The sequence below is a fragment of the Thermobia domestica genome, chromosome 9 (assembly GCF_964235325.1).
Source record: "Thermobia domestica chromosome 9, izTheDome1.hap1.1, whole genome shotgun sequence".
Classification (NCBI taxonomy): Eukaryota; Metazoa; Arthropoda; class Insecta; order Zygentoma; family Lepismatidae; genus Thermobia; species Thermobia domestica.
The window spans coordinates 107,455,415-107,476,882 of record NC_137462.1 but is presented as its reverse complement, the minus strand read 5'-3'; the positions used below and the strand labels follow the sequence as shown (position 1 = coordinate 107,476,882).

At 36.9% G+C, this 21,468-nt stretch overlaps 1 protein-coding gene across 2 annotated transcripts in view; it reads left to right on the top strand.

Annotated features, from left to right (window-relative positions):
- The window catches only part of LOC145694065 (isoaspartyl peptidase/L-asparaginase-like), a 29,972-nt gene extending 8,708 nt beyond the window's left edge, over positions 1-21,264 (top strand). For both annotated transcript variants that reach the window (XM_081770207.1, XM_081770206.1), the window contains exons 2-7: positions 2,676-2,934; positions 4,523-4,600; positions 11,086-11,275; positions 13,547-13,674; positions 17,038-17,148; positions 21,001-21,264. In XM_081770207.1, coding sequence (XP_081626333.1) covers positions 2,676-2,934; positions 4,523-4,600; positions 11,086-11,275; positions 13,547-13,674; positions 17,038-17,148; positions 21,001-21,203 — 969 coding nt within the window. In that variant the 3' untranslated portion in view covers positions 21,204-21,264. The remainder of the gene's footprint in view (positions 1-2,675; positions 2,935-4,522; positions 4,601-11,085; positions 11,276-13,546; positions 13,675-17,037; positions 17,149-21,000) is intronic.
- Positions 21,265-21,468: the final 204 nt, after the last annotated feature.

The following is a 21,468-nucleotide window of genomic DNA, read 5'->3' as shown; positions in this document are numbered from 1 at the left end:
TGTTGATGTTCAGATATGACAGGCTTTACATGGTTTAAAATTCTGTTGTATAATATGGTTTCAAGAACTTTGCCAAAGGGAGATAGGATGGCTACGGGTCTGAAGTTCTCTATCTCATTCCTGTTTCCAGATTTAGGAATAGGGAAAATGAGACCTTCTTTCCATTTATTCGGAAATATATTGGTTTTAATGGACATATTAAAGATAATATAGAGTGGATGCTTGAATATATCTGAACAGCCCTTCACCACATACGGTGGAATGCCATCTATACTACAAGATGTTTTAGATTTCAGCGCTTTAATAGCCTGCTCAATCTCCTCTAATTCTATTTTCTTTATATGAAAAGTGTCTAATATACTACATTCCGAATTATTTGTTATTAGATAATCCGTGTCGTATTTAGCGGGTACACTACTATATACTGACTGAAAATAATGTGCTAATGCCTGAGAAATTTCTTTATTATGTTTTAACTCGTTACCATTATATGTTAGAGAATCTGACGAAAGATGCTTGGTTTTACTTTTAATAAAATACCAGAACTGTCGTGGGTCTTTTTCTACAGTAAATTCAGAATGTGAAATAAATGCCTTGTACGCTCTCGAAATTTCTGATTTAATTTCTTTTCGTAGTTTCAGGAATTGTTCACGATGGTATGCAATATTATTTAGCCCCTCTTTCCACTTTTTACGATGGTAATATTTCCGTTTGATTTTTTGATTATATCATAGGTAAACCAGCACGGATAACTATTACTGAAGTAGATTGCATTTCATTATCTCTTTTCACTTACGAAAAACTGGCAAAAGAAAAATTGTTAGCTTTTGAAAAATATTTAGTAGTCTGCCTCCTTAAGAATTAAAATTCTTCAATTTGACTAAACGAAAGTAAAGTACTGTATAATAACAAGCAATCTAAGAGACAAAAAGTTACTCAAATATAACCAAACAAGAATTGTTACGGGAGAAATGAAGACCGGAATTAATGTGAATGCAATTGTGCGGCCGCGTGTGATTTTGAATGTATGTTGGGACTTTGAACTTCTGCTTATAGGTTTATAGTAAAGCATTCTACATATTTTGAAATTAAGTTATCAATTCATCAGGAATACACTTTTTAGCGACAAATACTGATGTGAGTTATATTTGTGAATTATAGTAAATCTTAAACATTTAAATTCTTCTCGAAAGGGTCTAATTGAGGATTACAAGAGACAGAATTCCTTCTATTATTCCTGCTGCTTTTATACGCATCGTTGTCTTTTATATGATGTGCCTGCATATGGAATAAATGTTATAGAAGCTGACAATTGCGTACTTAGGATTAATGTAATGCTGAATAATATAATGTTTGAGCAATTCTTTACAAAATTGGTATGGTTCTTCTTGCATACATGGAAATTATAATTAATTGCACGCAAACTGATTTAACGAACTTCCGTCCAAACTCTTTTGTCTTGGCGAATTCTGTCGAAATATTTAAAGCTTAAGATATATAAATTAAACGATAATTATGCTTGTTTAGCTGTATAGTTGCCAAACATGGTCGCCTACTTTAAGGGAAGAATGCAGACTAAAAGTATTTCAAAATAAAACCCTAAAGTGGAGAAATATTCGGACTGAAGACGGACGGGAATGGAAAATGACGGAAATTTTATAATGAGGAACTGCATAATTTATACCATTTATGCAACATCGTTGGAGTCGTTAAGTTTAGAAGGCTCAGGGGGTAGGTCATGTAGCCAGAATGGAAGAAAGTTGGAACATTTTGAAGATCTTAACTGAAAACCCAATCGAAAAAAAAACGATAGGAGGACCTAGGTGCAGATAGAAGGGCAATTTTCAGATAAATCTTGCAGAAATAGAAATACAAAGTAGGAGCTAGGTCCAGTTGGCCAAGGACATAAGCCAGTAGAGAGCTTTTGTGAATGTTATACTAAACCTACTGGTTCTAAAGGGTTGAGCGTGACAAACCAAGAGTAACATTGAAACTAGTTTAAATGTAACCGTTTCCTACAATAAAAATTTAATTCTTCTAAAAACTAACAACATATAGCATATTACAAGGTACAAATGGCATAAGAAATAATTTATTGATTGTTAAGTTTGTTGGCTTATAGATCCGTAGACTGTATTTCAAATCCGGACACTCCGAGCAGGCCCGAAGATCTGGCAGTCCTAGCAGCACACATGGTATACCCTATGTAGCTAGGCCATTGGTCAACATGGTTGGCAATAACTAATTGCCAAAGGGAAGTTAGAAAATGAATGGTTGACCAACCAACAATTTGTCTCGCACTCAATCACAATTTTAGGGGCTACTTAACCTATCGAGTTGGTTGCCAAATGTTCGGTAAGATTACTAATTAGCACCTAAGAGCCGAAATTGGCAATTGACTAGCCTACTGTTTCCTACTCTTGGGCTATTGTCTGTGTTCTTAGGTTATAAGGTAATACTTTCTTATCCATACAGTACAACAAGTAGAATAATAGAATTTCACCCATATGTATAATGGTTTCGATATTAGATGTACTTTTATTCGTATCATACGCTTCCCAAATTTAGTAACTAAGGTTACAGTATTTAATAAATTAGCAATAGAGATGATTTAAAACAACTTTTTTCTTTCATGTGTTAAGTGTTGTTTTCTCAAGTTGCGTACCTTATTGCAGATGGATATCAATAAATATTCGTGGGAATGTTCTTGTCCTGAAGCAGATAGTGCACAACGAAATATTAAACCGGTAATTGTTGTGCATGGTGGAGCTGGCAATGGAGTCATTCCATCCTCACGCGTTTCTTTAAGACTTGATGGTATAAAGCAAGCTGCTATGAGAGGGTACGAAGCATTAATTAAAAGTAATGGTTCAGTGCTTGATGCTGTAGAAGCTGCTGTATGTGTGATGGAAGATAACGAAATATTCAATGCAGGTAGCCTATATGTATATATATATATATATATATATATATATATATATATATATATATATATATATATATATATATATATAGGTATAATTTATAAAAGAAACTATTCATACTTTGAAATGAAATATAATGATGAATAATTAAATACATTAACTATAAGCGTAATAATAACATGAAATAAAACAGAAGATATCTCGAGTTGAAAATGAAGCTGGTTTTGTCGACTACATTTTTTTCATATACTAACTTTTATAGTATACGTATTTTTTTTAAGTTAGTTTTTTATGTCGCACAGACGAGAATCAAATAATTGATGCTTTTCGCTCTTCTGAATAGTCTCTTGAAAGTAAAAGAGAGGAAATATTCAATTGAAAAAGAGGAACAAAAATTCAAGAGTGTCGAAGTTTTGTCTTCTGTACAGAATATGCGATTGATAAGCCTGAGATCAACATGTTTCAAACCATCATTTGTCTTAAATGTACTATTTCAAAACTAATAAAATATTCTCGTGTTTAACATGTATATAATTCTGCTTGTTGGAAAGGCTTACAACTATATATATTTGTACTATTCAATATATTTCTTCATTACTTCTTGATTCTCTATTTTCTTAATGCCAATCTGACAGGATTCTAATAAGTTTGACAGAGAACAAGCGGTGGTTATGTGTTCTACATTTGTTTGGTAATATTAGTATAGGAAATTACTCTTTAATAGGTTTTTTGTCAGTTCAAAAACAGAAAATAAGTAGATAATAAAATTTTCCCTTGATTTTTCGAACTCAATACATAAACTATTTTTTTCACGTTTTCATATCTCACTTGTTCTTTGCATTTGAATACAAGTTGTTGATGTCATATAAGAAAATATATGTTTTCATAATGCTTACAGGCACGTACTTAATTGTAGTCAATAAGATTAATTTGATTCATTTTTAAAAGATGTAAGTCAAGTTTGCTTAGAAGAAATACGTTTTTGCTTATATTGTATGGAATATACCTTATTTTATACTCTTAATTTTTGTGGTTATTTATAACATCACTGAATACATGAAATCATTAATCGATTATTACTAATCAATCAGTAATCAATTATCACCAGTAACAAATATTTCAAATCATGTTTTTCATTTTCTGAAGTTGATACTTAAGTTAATCGGCCGACTTCACAATATACGATTGTATTGTTACATTAAAAAATTGAGAACATGTGTCTCCATAGCTTCTAGTGCCAAGAATCCTTGATTCGAGTTTGTGGTGGCATATACTGTGCTCGTAAGTTTTCTCAACATTGTCTAATTTTCTTTCGCTTTCTCATTTGAGAAATTCTTTTGTCATTCCCTTGCACTTATGATCCATCTAGTTAGTCTACAAGATAAAATAGTGATATCAAACAAAACATGTCATTTTTTCATTATGAAAAACGGTTGCATTCTTTGAAACTGTGTTACCGAGTATAAATCAAGGATTAAAAGTTGTATATAACTAGGATGGATTTAAAGTACTAGTCTGTTTTTCTAAATTTAAATTTTATATTGTATTATTGTTCATCAAATGGAAAATAATATAATTAATGCAATGTTCTTTTTCAGGTACAGGCTCAGTTCTGAATGTGGAAGGTGGCGTTGAAATGGATGCCAGTATTATGGAAGGAAGAAATTTAAGGGCTGGTACTTCTTATTCTTTTTTAAAAAAATATCTTAAGTTAGTTATCAAGGTAAAAATTAAAGTTTTTCATGTGAGATGTTGCATGAGTGATCGCATAAGTGTATTCAAAGCACACATATAAATAAATGTACTGAAATGGCATTGGGTTGAACCATTGGACTTAACCCTTGAAAGGAATTACTCGTTGATGGATAATTGAAAGGACGCGATCACAATTGGTGCAATCTATTTTGAAAGAACGAACCGCAACTCGTTCTCCAATTGAGTTAACCGAAACAGGACAAAAACAGTTTTTTAACAACATTTTTCCTTATGAATGCTCGTCAAAATTATACATACGTTAATACATAATAGTCCACTAAAAATTAAGACAACATTCTCGCACATTCTCTCGTTTTACTCTGCACAGCTCAAAGCATGGTAAATAACTTCTCAAAGAGATTATTTTTAAAAGTTATTTATTTCCACTAATTTCTCCAAAATTAAAAGGAAATTTATTTCAAAAATATGAAAGTGTTATATTTAAAATCTCTCTCTCTCTTTCAACTAAGAATTTATTTTATTTTTATTTTATTAAAGTCAATGTAATTCTTCCACATTTCAAAAATGAAAAATTACAAAACAGTTGATTTTACTGAATCGAACTTCAATTTACTCATTAGCCCCATTATTTTTATATATTTTTATTATTTTCTTTAATCTGTCTTCTCTATGGAGAAATGAAATAATGCTACAAAAATACGACAATAAATATACTAAAGTACTTACATTATATTGTATCTTCAATGGGTTTTTGTCTTCTATAATCATAAAGCTGAAAATGGTCGTTAAACTTCAATAAATAACTAATAAAGTCAATTAAATATGACACTGTCCTCAAAATTACTGTTTCTGATTTTTTCCTGTCCCCGTACATTTCATGTTATTTCCGCCCTCGACTAAATGTTACAGTAACGTAATGACACAATTCAAATAAATCACCTTTGCTGCAAAATGTCTTAATATCATCCATATCTTGTTTTCTATTAAGCAACATTGCGTCTGTGTTTTTCTCCGTCACTATGGTTTCTTGCTGCCATAAATTATTTATGAACATTACGACCCGCTCGGGACAGTAATGCTCCTGGAAGTACGTTTTTTCACGTGCTACTCTAGCCAGCTGTTTTACGCGCTATCCTAGCCAGTTGTTTTAAGTTGGTCACAAAATTTATATCATGGAGTACAAGGGGAACAAAACGAGCCCTGAGGGGCTTCTAACCCGTTCCTACTACTACTACTACTACTTACCTCCACAGAAGTAAATCACTTTTTTGAGTATTATTTTTATATTTTAATTTAAAAGTGTTATAAAACTGGAAAAAATGTAAAAAAAAACTTTCCTCGGCCCGGGTTTGAACTCACGCCAAAAGAGATTTTCGTTACCAGCATATAACGCTAGTCCACTCAGCTACGAAGACCGACAGCTGCAATCGTTTGATTTCAGCTATTTGAATGCAATGTGGCAAGAAATGGATATCACCAACCAATCAGAACTGTGTTTTTTCGTTCCTACTTCCGGGAGCATTACTCTCCTGAGCTAGTCTTTGAACATTCGCTTTCAACCGTTTGCTTCACTCTTCTTCTTTTGCGGTTGCTACTTGCCTTAGCGAAGATCACTCTTCCGGCAATTATAGATGGTGTTTTCAAAACAAACAGATGATGAAATGAGTTGAATCTTTAGAGATACTTATAAGATGCGAAATAACGTAGATCTTTGTAAATAAAGATAATAGGCATTAAGAACAGGCGGAGATAAGGTGAAAATTAAAGAATCTACATTAAATGGACCAGAACCGTGAAATTTATGAAGAATAGCGAGAAATGGCTGGCGATGTTGTTGGTAGAGAGGACAAGAGAAAATGAGATGATTGATGGAGCCAGTATCGGGAGCACAGTTAGAAAGTGGAGTAGTGCGTTTTCGGAGAAGATATAAACGTTGGGGAGTATACAGAATGTGAAGTCTGTTACGGAGCAGAAAATGGAGGTAGGAGGGAGAGAGAGTTTGATGAATGAACCAAGATGGAGAACGGAGACAACAAGGATGGTGCCAGTACCAATGCGCCCTTGTACATGAGGCATTATAAGCAGCCCAGCGAGCCGGGGGAAAAGGTCAATAGGCGAGATTGAAAGATCAATGGGAGTGCCGTGCAGGGCTCCGAAACGGGCTGCGGCATCAGCTAGAGAATTCCCGAATATGCCTACATGACCTTTGGACCAAATTAAGCAAGTAATATAGTTAAGGGAAGTGCGACGGTATAGAAAAAGACGTATTTCATAAAGAATCCAGGAGGATTTCGAAGTTCAGGGGGAAGATTGTAGGTATTGTAAGAGAGATTCAGAATCAGTGGCAATACAGATAGATGGATACTGATACTAAAGAGAATGAAGAAGAGTCGCAAATAAGGCATAAGCTTCAGTGAGAAAAGTAGTGACATAATGGGGGGCAGTTTAAACCTGAAACATTGCTGAAGAGAGGAATCGTAAAAGGCTGATCCCAAATGCAAGCCCTGGGCAGAACCATCGCAGTACAAATGCACAGTGTGCTGAGAGAGAGGAGGTATGGAAGAGGAGAAACAATGTTGGTAAGAGACGGGAGTAGAAAAGTGGGCGGGAGGGTATTGGAAAAAATGATATAAAAGGATTGGGGGAAGAAGGATAGTCATAGAAGTAGCAAGGGAGAGTATATGTGCGCTGGATATGTAACAGATGTGGTGCAAGGTCTAGGCAAGTGGTGTATATGAAAGGGAGAGATGCGAGATATGGAGAACCTTTGCGGCCTGTATAAAGGTGTCGGAGCAGAGTGAGTTTAGGGAGGAGAGAGGATCGGGTAAATTGGAAGCGTTGAAGACAGAATTTGTCAGAGGTGTTTCAACTGAATTGCTAAGGGTGGAACTCGGGTCTCAGAATAAAGCGCAGTAGCAGCAGTGCTGGAAGGAAGGCTAAGAGTACGGCAGAGAGTAGTATATTGAAGGGATTGGAATTTTTTAAAAACCCTAGAAAGAGAAGGAGATAAAAAACCACCATACGTTAAAAAAGGTAAGTAAACCTGTTTATTTAACAGGAGGAGGACACGGAAATCTGTAGACCAAGTAGAAGTGGAAGTAGAGCGAATTAAACGCAAGAAGGATGACGTTGTTTGATGTAGAAGTTGATAATAGGGGTCCAACGTAAAGAAAAGTCTAAGACGATTCCGAGGTATTTAACAGAGGGACGGCGAGGAAGGGTAATACCCGTAAATGTAAGGAAGGGTAGGGCGGGAGTGCGTTTACGGGTAAAAACGAGAAAGGAAGTTTTTCTCCAGTTTATTCGTAAGCCAGGTGGAGTATGTGATGAGAGCTGAAATGACTTGGGGTATAGCAAGTTGAAGGGAGGTAGAAGTAATATAGAAGGCTAAATCATCACAATAGGAAAGAACTTGTGCAGTGTTACTGGTTTGGCGAAGAATAGGGGCCAGAAAGAGATTGAACAAAAGAGGAAATAATACAGAACCTTGAAAAAGATCTTGGGAAGTGGTGCGACCTTCAGAGGGTTGGGAACCAAGGCGAAGATACTAGGTACTTTGGACCAGAATTTGTAAATAATACGGAGATATTTCGAAGCGATGGCTTGTTGCCGAAGTATATCTATGAGGTCATAAAGGGGAACAGAGTCATAAGCCTGAGAAAGGTCAATGAATACGGCGAAAACAAACTAGGTACGGGAAAAAACAAGCCAAATATCGGAGATAAGAACGGACAGACAGTCGGAAACACTGGAACCAAGTCGACAACCGTATTGTTGTTTGTAAAATAAAAGGTCGTGTTCAGAGAACCATTGGAGGCGTTGTTTCAGGAGATGTTCGAAAACCTTTAAGAGACATGAGGAGAGGGCAATAGGGCGGTAATGTTCAGCGATACCAGGTTGTTTTGTGGGTTTGAGGATGGGAATAATAAGATAGTCTTTCCACGGAGGGGGAATTCGTTCAGAAGACCATACAGTGTTATATAAGGTGAGTAAGAATTGCTGGTACGGTGGAGGAAGATGTTGTAGGTGTCGGTAATGTATGCCGTCTTTGCCAGATGAAGAGTTGGCTAGACGGGATAAGATGAGAGTGAGTTCACTCATGGTGAAAAGAAGATGCATAGGGGTGGGTGGTTCTGGGGAATAAAGAGGAGAGAGCCAGATAGGAGGGAAGAGGCACGTGGTTGGGGCTAATTGGGAATGGAATTGATGGAGCCAGGGAGAGGAAATAGATTCACCAGAGGGAGGACGACACGTCTTGTTACGAAGGGACCGGTAAAATTTCCAAATGGAGGATAAAGAGGAACCATACCGTAGGTTTGAACAAAATTGTCGCCAGGCATTACGACGGGTTTGCTGAAGAATGCGGGTCGTGTTGGCTTGGGTTTGTTGATATACCAGGAAATTGAAATAGGAGCGAGTGGCAAGATATGTATTAAGGGCTTGACGCCTTCGGAAAATCCATTGCTGACACTCTCTAGTCCACCATTTAGGATAAGGAGAATGGACAATGGAGGAACGAATTGAGTGAGAGGGATCAGGGTGGGAGTGTGATATTGTCTGGGAAAGGCGAGAACATAAAGCAGTGTGAAGATGTAAAGGATCGTGGACGAAAGAGAGGGAGAGAAATGGTCAAAGCAGGAAGAATAAAGGGATCAATCAAGCTTAGTAGAATATGAGCGACCTGTAGGGGATAAGGAAGGAAAGGGAGGAGAAGTAGCGTTATGTAAAATGATGGGGAAGTGATCACTGCCGTAGGGGTCGGAAGAAACAGTCCATGTGAGGTGGCTAGAGTAAGCAGGAGAACAAAAGGTAAGATCAGTAGCGGTAGGAAGTTCGCGGGGATGGGGAAGACGTGTAGAAGTGCCGGTATTCAGAAGTGTACAGGGTAAGGTGGGAAGTAGGTGATACAGGGCAGAGCCAGCTGGGTTGGAAAAGGGAGCACCCAGAACAGGTGGTTACAATTTACGTCACCGCCTACAATCCAGGGAGGGGAAAGGAAATTAAAAAGATAGAGCCAGAGATGATCAGGAAGATGAACGTGAGGGGGAATATAAAGGGTAACCAGGGTGAGAGAGTGAACGGTGACCATTTGGCATTGAACTTCTAAGTATTGGATGGGAGGAGGGTGTAGAACATAAGGTAAAGTGTTATGAATGCCGAGAGAGAGTCCCCCTAGACCGTCTGGGCGAACATAATAAAGCCAATGATAGGAAGGGATGTTAAAGCGGTAGGAATGTATAAGCCAGGTTTCTTGGAGTAGGAGAAAAGACGGATGGAATAAAGATAGGTGATGTAAGGCGTACAGTTTACTGCGAGAACGCCTCATGTTCCATTGTGAGAGATTGGAAAAGAGTGAACCATATAATGTTTAGTGAATGTGGTTGTAATAGCTTGAGTATGGTGATGCAAGATTTATAGTCGGGAGGAGAACATTTATGTTGAGATTTTTCTAAAATAGAAAGGATAGAGGAAACAGCGGATGAAAAAGAAGGTATAGGATCTGCCACATGTGACGGTTTCTGAAAAGCTGTGACGGTGCTGGGAAGGGGAGAAAATGCTAAAGGGGATCGTTCAGTTGGAAGAGATGGGGGCCGGGTAGAAATAGAAGGTGAAGAGTGAGGACTAAGAAAGCGCTTTTTTCTAACATCGGAAGAAGAGGAAAGATTATGAGAAGAGGAAGGCCGAGAGATAGCAGCTGAATATGAAAAGGAAGCAGAGGTAGAGATAGAGGACGGCAAAGCTAGAAGTGGCGAGAGAACGAAATAGGATGGGGAGGTGGATCTCCTTTTAAAGGAGCGTTGAGCAGGAGTCGTAATCAAATAGCGTCGTTTAGCATCGGTATAGGATAGATGTTCTGTAGCCTTGAGGGTGTTAATTTCAATTTGTACGAGGCGTTCGGGACACTGAGGGAAAATAGCCGCGTGGTAACCAGCACAGTGCTTGCACCTAGGAGGTGCAGAGCAGGAGGAAGAAGGGTGACCTGGTTGGCTGCACGTGACACAAGATTGCTTACCACGGTAGGCCTGCTTAAAATGGCCGTAAAATATGCAGTTAGTACATTGTTTTAGTCGGGGGATATGTTTCAACGGGAATGTGAAAATAGAAAAGGGTGCAATGGGAGGGGAGAGTATTGGCATCAAAAGTAACTACGATTGTTCCGGTGGGGATGGAAGAGGATATAGAATCCGTAACAGAAGGGTTAGAGTGGGAGGTTGGGGGTAAAGAAGAGTCAGATGTAGGGGGAACAGTCCCAATAATTGTTTGAATAATTCTTTGGTATCTGAATAATTGTTCGGATAAGGAAATTTATTCAAATATTCATATATTGAATTCTTCGAATTTTAAGTGCATCATTGCTGATTTACGCGCAACTGGTATAAATTTTGAATAATTGATCTCCCTAAGTGTCATCGATTTTATTTTATGTTCATCATTTCCACATCAGGTGCAGTGGGAGCTGTTAGAAATGTTCAGCATCCAATCAGCCTAGCAAGACTTGTAATGGAGAAAACACCACACGTTTTATTAGTAGGAGATGGAGCAAAACAATTTGCAAATGAAATGGGAATTCCAGATTTTCCAGATAGCAAGCTTATCACTGAAAGACGTCTAGCTGCATTCCGAAATACAAAAACGTAAGAGCTTTTTTTGTAATAAATATGTTTAGTTTGTAAATAAATACGTTTGCCATAGTTACATAAGCTAACCCACAAATTCTCTTAAGAGTGATGGAATATACACAATTGTGTTACCGTTTTTTCATGTTTTTATTTAGTTTATTAAAGAAATCAAATACAATAAAGAAAACAATTTATACGTACATACAATTTGACAACTGCTGAAATTACATGTTCGATTTCTAGATGTACAATTTTAATTCTTCAGAAGTAGGCGTGGTATATGAACACACCGCCGATCATTCTGCTCAGGATGAGTATGGTGTATAAATACAACATTCGGACGAAGAAGAAGGGTGTAGTTTATAAGCCTAATTTACGTTTAATTTGTCAATAAGTCATTCAATATCGAACCATAGGCTTGATTGGCTTTTTAGGGCGTCCACTTTTATTTTTATTTATTTATTGTATCTCTGATGAAAGACTGGCAGCTGTTCCTCAAGGATTATATGCTTTCCTAACTTATACTTATCAGGTTCCAAATGTTACCTTGTTTACTGAGTAGGATTTCAATGTAAACTACTTTAAGGAAAGGAATAGTTTGTTTATAACGGTATGGACTCGTTACGTCCTGAGCTCACCATCTTTAAGTAAGCACTGTAATATATCGAATGGAGAACTTAATTTTCACTACCTGGGAAGCAAATTACAGGAATGGTTCAACACAATTTGCTTCTGCTACTGGATCATGTGAAATTTGTCTCCTTTCGCCAACCAAATAACGCAATAATTTAATAGTTTGTCAATAAATAGAAAATACAAGTAATATTATTGGGTTAATTCATTAGTTCGTGCCGTTTGGAACCAATGGACGCATTTCTTGACTAAGGGTTGAACTAATGGATCACTGATGTATTCTTCCGTATTGTCCACAATCTGTTTCCAACATTCAGGCAATTGTTCGATACCTTTACGGAAAGAACTCGGCGGTTTGCCATCAATGAAATTTTGCAGCTGCTCATCATTTTCGATGCCCGGAATGCATTTGACAGGGACCGGGAAGGTAATCTTGACCCACCTTTGGGGAATATGCTGGATAAGAACTTCCATTGAGACTGGTGATTGACAACGGTTGTCATGTGTACCACATGTGGTTTAGCGTTGTTCATGTGGATGATGATGTCATGTCGTTTATTCGGCCCTTTTTCTGAAATACTGCATGAACACGCTAGAGTTGATCACAGTACGTATGCATAAACAGTGATGGTATGATTATGAATAATACCTTCCATGTCCCACCAGACACACAACATTGTGTTCTTGGGATGCAAATCCTGTTTGAGTTGACCCACTTCTTCCTCTAACGTGTTTCTAAAAACATCCAATCAAAACCACTGCTGTGACCTGTGATTGCTGAAATTTATACCAAATACTCAATATTAAAGCGATTTCTAATTAAAACAGTGAAAAACGAGCTTGTGGCATGTTTTCATTCCACTTAGTAAATCAAAGTTTAATATTCTATATTTAATTATTATTTTCAAAAACTATGACAGTGCTTTACTATCAAGATTATTCTCTTGTATTTACGCAATGATTTTTCACATTTGAAAAATACATAAGAAGAGATCTCATACAGGACATTGCATATACAGGATGCATTAATTTGAATCGAACTCTTCAACCTCTATTCCTTAGGTATTATTAAGTTGCCTTATGTGCATTAGGAGAGCATTGATAATGAAAAATCATTCTTGCAGAAGAAATTTCGATAACAATTTTCTTAAATTTACTTTGGTTGTTAATAGTCTTTAGTTTAGCTGTCAAATTATGGTAAAAAGTTAATATACGTCATAGGAAACACAATAGAATAGAAGTTTAATCACTCATATTGCATACACAACTCATATACTGTGATACATAGCATTCACCAAATATTTCAATTAAAAATAAATGAAAAACATAAAAACATAATGAGTTGCAATATGGACATTTGCTTATGCACATAGTCCGAGATATAATTATCACACAAATAAGTACTTATGAAGTTACTTGTCTCGTTTTGGTATCATGTCTATGTTTACTTACGTGATACAAGGTTGTCTCAGGAAGTAAAGCCAAGTTTTTCCAACTTTGTTAATTAATAGAAGAGGGTTTAAACTGAAATCTACATTGAGTAATGTCTTTCAGAGTAAATATTCTCTCTCATATGATGTTGATGGAAAGAATTTTTAATAATGAAATACAATACCTCTTACAGCATTAACTTTTAACTTCCGTGTCAATTAGGTTCAACTTTGAACTCAGCACAGTTGGTGCAGTCGCTGTGAATGCTGAAGGTCATGTAGCATATGCAACTTCCACTGGTGGATTGTCTGGAAAGCGGGTGGGCAGAGTTGGATATTCTCCTCTTCCTGGTAAGTTGTATTTGTTGATTAATCTGCAACAAAATAGCCCCCTCTTGCTATAGATCAAGAAGTTCCATAATGCATGGACACAAGCACCGAAGACGCGCATCCTAACACTTTAGCTATAAGGAAACATTATAACAAGCGATAAGCATTTAAGAATAGGTTGGAATCGAGGAATCAAATAATCTTCCTGTATGAGATATTAGCGAAAAGCGAGACGTATGAAAATTCTAACTCATTTCGTACTATCATTGAAGACAAAAACCATGAACGCTTTGTATGTAGGAATTTAAAAGTGTTCAGTGTCCTTCTAGCTCAGTAAACTGCAAGTTCGAAGTTCCCATATTATACATGTGCATAGATTGCGGGTTTTAGACAAGTATTAGGAACAAAAAACACTGCGAACGAAGGATTAAATTGGTATCAGGAAGTAAGAATATCAAATATGAGTTTCTTGAAGATTGAAATTTATCATGCCACTCTGCACATTAAACTGGTATAAAGAAGCAGTTTGTCAAGGCATAATGTTTCACATATTTGTGCAATATGTTTTTAAAATCTATCACACAAAGTTAAAAGAAGATATTTTCATCCGTCATAATATTCGCATACTGATGGTAAACTATAACTACTAGCGAATGACATGTGAGAGGCCTGAATGACCTTTAAAAATGTAGTTCAGAACTTGTGGGAAACAATCGTTGAGTTGATTTTGAGCCTAACGTCCCAGGGAAACAATCGTGTCTGTGTCAATATAGTAGAGAATAGCTGGCTAAGTTCCAAATCATGGGATTTTCAATAAGTTTGAAACTACACTTTTTAAGTGCTCACTTGATTTCCCACTGAAAACCTCTGTGCTGTAAGCGAGGAGCTGCGGGGCATTTCCACCAGAATATCAAGGACATGGAATAACAATATCAGGGGAGATGGGTCATTCCGATGATAGGTGATTACTGTTGGGTGCTTTTCCACGAGACTTCTCATATATCACATAAGATGAACTGCAAGATTCCTACCATGAGAAGTAAGAAAACACGAAAGTAATAAAGTATTCTGCAAACTGTAACATTCTTTTGTATCAATGCAAACTTATTCTTACTATGCAACACTCTTTTTGTTTTTACCTAATCACACTGTATACATTTATATATGCTATTCTTTCAAGTTATTGTACGCAGACATACTGGTTATGAAAAGAGTGGGTGTTGAGAAGGGAGGCACATGATATTTGTATTGAACTTCAACAACAGATATATACATATATAGGGTGTTCAAAATTACCTGACATTAGGCAACTCTGTTATTATCAGAGTTACAACAAAACGTAAGAGGGAAAACCATCTCCAATTAGTGAATGAAGTTACTGTCTTTTACCTAACGTATCGATGACCAGACCCCATATCAAACAGTAACTTCATTCACTGATGTTTTGATCTAGGTAAATGGCAATGTTGCATTTTCATTTAACATTGTACGCATAAAGAGGGTACAGCCCAAACTACTCGTCTGATTAAGATTTTAAAAAAAAATAATAATTCACTTTAGATTGAAAACATCATATTTGGAGACGGTTTCCCCTCTTACGTTTTGTTGCAACTCTGATAATAACAGAGTTACCCTTTAAGGAAGTCTTAAGACACCCTGTATACAACAATAATGTATAATTCTTATGTACTTTTAAGTATTACTTGTATTTACGGGCAAAATTAGCTCTTTAAAAAGGCTCAAGCTATCAAGAAGAAGAAATTATATAAAGCAATAATTTAAATATTTTGTATTATATTGAGATTTTATTTGTTATCGTTGTTATGACGATTTGTTTACTTGTTTTAATGTCGTTGATATAGTAACTAGAAAGATATAGATGTAACGAGGAACCATCTTGTGTAATCTGTATGTACAATATTTTAAGGTATCGAACAAGATGTACGTTGAAGAATAATAATGTATGAAGTGTATGAAGTGCATCAATGTGTTGAATTATTCCAGATAATCTCGTGTATTGCATAAACATTTAGAATCATGGCATATGTAACATAGCTCACGGCAGAATTAGCGTTACGTATATAAGCAACATTTCTACAGGGTGCGGCACGTAAAACCGGCCCGTAAAGTAAACACATAAAATTAAATGACACTTCATAAACGCTTCAGTCCCCTTAAAACACGTCTGCAACTTCTCTCACTCGCATGAACCTGTTGACTCAATCTCCTGGTTGACTTTCGAGGACTTCTTGTCATTATCTCCTCCACCTGCATCTTTAATTCAGGTGTGCAGACAGATGGTCGTCTGTTCCTGGGATTTTGAACCGATCCTGTACGCCGCCATTTTTCAATCAATTCCTGAATGGTACTTTTTGCTGGCACAGAACGTCCTGGAAATTTCTCCCGAAACAAATTCTTTGTTTTCACAAAAGATCCAGTGAGAACGAACCCTTCAACAATGGCAACACGCTCGGGTATCGAATACGGCATTATCACACACTGACACTCACCCGGCTTAACACAACGAGGCCTTTTTCTCAACTGGTTTCGACAAGTTTCACTGACTGCGGCTGCACGTGACTGCTGCAGGTCACCTAAGTCGACCCGACCTCGACACGCCATCTCTTGGTAGGAAGGTAGATTATTTAAGTCCAAAAACACAATATACCAGAATATTACGACGGGCCGGTTTTACGTGCCGCACCCTGTATATGAAGATTGCCAAACATCATATGTATATTTGCACTGGCAAAACAACCTTGCAAAACAGGATGACACTCTTTTGGTAATTTTCTGTTTTGTTTTCGCTCCGGTAATTTGTCACACTGAGATTTTTATGCTGGAGAAAGGATAATGTTCTATTAAAAGACTTCCAATTTACCAGCATATATCGTTTTCACCAGTGAACTGAAAGAATTTTAAATTTAATTCATAAGGTTCAAATGCGCTTGCCTGTATAAATATTTATATCACGTTTTGCCATCCTCATATAGGGGCCATATTTAACATTTTTGCTGCCTTGGACAATTAAAATATCCCGCCTCTTTAATATCATTAAAATCAGATGAAGAAAATTAGAGACTGTGAAGTTACTAATCAAAGGGGAAAGAAAAAACGTAAAACAAACGTAAAAATCCCATTCCATATACATTTCCGCATGCACAACAAATTTCTGAAACCTCCAAAATTAGAATATGAAAAAAAAACGGTCTAGAAATTTGCTGTCCCGAACTATGTTCCATGTTGGTCCAGGTGTAAATTCGTCCCTGCTCGGACAGATATATCGTGCATCGAATAAATTTAACCCCTCACTTCATAACTTACTGTAATATATCAATTAAAACGTAGTTAATCTTTTTCCAAGTGGTTTTTAATCTATTATAGGAAGCGGAGGCTATTGTGATGATGACGCTGGAGCAGTTTCAACGACAGGAAATGGTGAATCCATTATGAAAGTCTGTCTAGCTCATCATATTATTGAGCTATTAAAACAAGGTATTTGCTATTTATAAATATATCTAAAATACTTAAAGAAAAATAGTGTAAAACTTGATAATTATTAAGATAGGTTACTTACGAAATTGATAAACAAGTTTTATGAGATACTGTATTAACCGTCCTCCAATCACGTAGTACTACCGTCCAAAGTAGAAGACAGTGCCAGACAGAAAGCTTGACGTTGGCGGTAGATGACTTAATGTCCCTGAAAGTACTCAACTCGTGCCACATCACATTACGAGAGTATGAGCATGCTCACTAAGTAGCTCCTATAATCAAGTGATTGCTACTAGGATAAGTCAATAAGTATCTACAATCAATTTTTATTATTTATTACCACGAGAGTACAATATTCTTATTCATCTCGTTTTTCAACATAGTCACCCTGCTTTTCAACTACCTGGCTCACCGTTGCACAAGCTTCCCGATACCCTCTGCAAGAAAGATTTTTGGTTGCTCAGCAAGCCAGGAATACACTGCTTCCTACACCTGTTGATCGAAACTCAATCGAAGGCCTCGGAGAGCATTTTTAATTGGACTAAACAGATGGTAATCTGACAGGACGAGATCATGCTCCAACACCTCGAAATGCAGCGTCTGAAGAGTTTGAGTGGTGTAGGCGACGGTATGTGGACGCGCATTGTTATGCAACACAGGAACACTTACCATCCGACAATAGACCTCTGTTGCAGGCTTCAACTTACTTACCAGCATATCATTGTACATTTTATTGTTTATTGTTGACCCCTTTTCCAGGTAATGTTCCAGGATTGGATCTTCTGAGTCCCAAAACATTGCGAGCATCACTTTCCCTGCAGAAGGTTCACTCTTGAATTTCTTCTTGACGAGAGATCCAGGGTGCTTCAATTTCATGCTCTGGCGGTTGCTCTCTAGTTCAAAGTAATGAATCCACGTTTCATCTCCAGTGATGATTCGCCTGAGAAATGCTTCACCTTCGTTAGCATAAGGGTCCAATAGGTGTTTCTTACACGGTTCCGCTTGTGCTCTTCATAGAGCTTTTTCGGAATCCAACTCGCACAGATTTTGTGAAAGTTGAACCTGTTATGCATGATGTCATATGCAGAACCATGACTAATCTGCAAATGGGTTGCCACTTCATCAAATACTCACTCGTACGTTATTCAGAATCAAGACACGAGCTAGCTCAATGCTGTCATCAGTTGTTCCAATAACTGGACGTCCTGCTATTTCCTTATCCTTCATGTTGCTTTGACCACCTTTGAACTGTTCAATCCACTGGTAAACACAAGTAACACATTATCCACGTATTGTGCTGAAAGTCTTTTATGAATTTTCGTTCCAGGTACACTTTCAGGCAACAAAAGACAGATGACAAAACCCTGTTTTTCTTTAGTGCACACAGAGAGTGGCACGGCCATCTTTACTTCGCCACAGCGCAAAGCAGACTAATGTGATAACGCTGCAACCTAGCACAGGCGAAGCCAACGATAATCCCTAGCGTCTGATAAGCACACAATGCGGTAGAGCCAAGCTGGAAAGAAAGAAAAATATTGCAGTTATTTATTGAGTTATCATGGTAAGTAACATACGAAGAGTAATAGCAGAAGGGAAACCTGCAGTCGTAGTTGCCACTGATCCTTCAGCAGAACAATTTATGTTAAGTGTCAATGATTGTGAAAGTGTCAAAACTCCTTCTGTATGTTCCAAGTGCTATTAATCTCCCACAGCATACATGTTATCCAGGTATAAGGAAGAAACATTTGCTGCCGCCTCGACTCCCGGGATACCAAGTTTCGGGCTGATATTGCATGCTGAACATGCTTTGCTGAAAGTCATTGGCAAGGAAATAGTATTAAATTAAATTTCGATTGATAAAAAAAACTTTATTTCATGCGCCTGGCACTACTATGCTCCCATTGACATGACAAGACCCAGACCCAAGACCCTTCATATGAAAACCCCCACTACTGGGACCATCACTCTCACCCAGAAGAGCCATGTACCCGAACCTCAGCGGTCCTTTGTAGAATCAGAAAACACCAACATAGGAAGCAAGAAGATCAGCGAGAAAGATCATCAGTCAACTCATCCTAAGTTATACCAAAATGCTCTACCCACAAACCACACTCCAGCAGCTACACCCACACACACAACACAGAGAAACATTGAACTACTCACTGATTATAGCCCACGACCCTGAAGAGCAGGAACCAGAGTACACACCAAAATTAAAAACACTGCCCCAGGAAGAAACACCCCTTCCCTCCATACTAGGTAGATATAATGAATTACAATCCGTATCTCAGCGACCCCGTCAACAAAAGCCTCATTAAGTTATTAAACGAAATCGCACAAGATATTTGCTCCATTCCATTGATCACAGTGACAAGATTTTTACTATAACTTGTGTTGCTTGTGTTGTGACTTTGAGACATGGGTGTTGTTGCAACGGAGAGACAGACTCGTCCGATCTTTGGAAGCATTGGTTTTAGGTCAACAACAATTTTGACATTGGAGTCAGTCGTCTTCCATACGCACTTCTTGTACTAATCATGTACTGCTAGTACTGCTATACACTTACAGCCTGATTCACTTCATTCCCGTCCTTTGCTTTTATTACGGATGCACATTAACTAGAGCAAAGACAATCAAGCCGAGGCAGAGGGAGGCAGAAAGGATGCAAAGACACAGTTCTGAGTGGATTAACCATGTGTCACAATCACAAAATTGAAAAGGTCTTGTCTAGTACGTGGTTGAGTAAATGTGCTGTACGAGGCTTACACATGTTAGTTGCATTGATCACAGTACTGTGCCTTGACTCGATTGTCCTTCCTTCTGGGCAATGTATGGCCCTGCTGATTCTACTGTGTTTTCTCGGAGAAAAAAGGAGTCATCTGACGTCACACCTTAGCCAGTTTTAAATAATTGATGCAGTTTATATGAACAGGGGTGGTCCAAATATGTTGAACAGCTTTCTTAAATAAGAATTTAAACAGGGTACAAAATATGAAATCAAAGTCCATGAGTCTGAAGTGCGTAAAGGGAGAAATATACCGGAATATATTAGGACCTCAGCAGCCATCTTGAAAGCCATCATATTGAATTTAGAACAGAAATTTTAAATAGAAACCATAGAATATTTCTGGTATCGCATGGGCTAAGAAAGATATCAGTAGAATTATTGATTCTCCTATCTTTATTTGTACCGAAGTTTGAACATTCGGAGTTATAATGAAGTAACAGGGAACTAATATTGATCATAATTCCAGCATAAGATAGAGTAAAACAAAACCATCGATGTATTTCTGAAAGGACGTTGAATCAGAAAGTTGTATAATATTCTGTAGTTATTACTGTAAAATTTTGATCGATATTCAATATGGAGTCCTTCAAGAATGCCACTTATATCTTCATGTAATTCCCCATGATTTTTCCCTCTTCTGTGTAAGTCGTACAACCTTTGATTTCATATTTTCTACATTACTACAATTTTAGTAGTGTATTTTTGCTATGAAATTATGAAGAAACAAAAAGATTGATCATAATTTTGTTGTGATTAAAGAAAATTCATTCATAATTTGCAAAAAATAATTCACAGATAACTTTCAGAAATAATTGTTGCGAGAAGATGGTGTCACAGTTTATTGTTTCCATGTGAGAATTTTTAACAATTTTAACATGGTAGTTTTCAATATCACTGCTGAGATTTCTATGTGCCCTGTTATATTGTCTCTTCTCCTTTATTATATTCATACGGTTTGATTTCAATTTTCTACATCGTTTAAATCTTATTTGATTGCTTCCATAATGTTTGAGCAAACTATACTTCACTATGACTAATATCAACTATTTCATATAAAATTTCAGGTAAAAGTGCGTTGGATGCTACTGAATTAGCTTTAAAACATATGAAGCAAAAAGTTGGAGGAACAGCTGGTGCTATTACTGTTTCTAGAAATGGCGAAGTAGGGATTTATTTCACGTCGGATCATATGCTATGGGCATACCAGTGTATAGGTGAACTTCACTATGGACAACTTCCTGGCGAAGATTTTTGTGAAAGAGAATAAATTCGTATAGAGCGTTGCGTCTTTGTATGTTCTTTTTAAAATAAAACTAGAATATACGTTTTCTTGCTCTATTGAAATGAATATATTTTCTTCTGATACAGAAAAATAAATTCAATGCTGAAAGATTGTTTCTTTAGTTGAATAAGTAATCATTCTCTTCCCCTGCAAAATGAATTATTTTCTTCAACTGTATCATCTATTAAAAAGAGATTCTTATGGTGTCTCATAACTAGAGTTGCAAAGGGATGGAAATCAGAAATCTTGG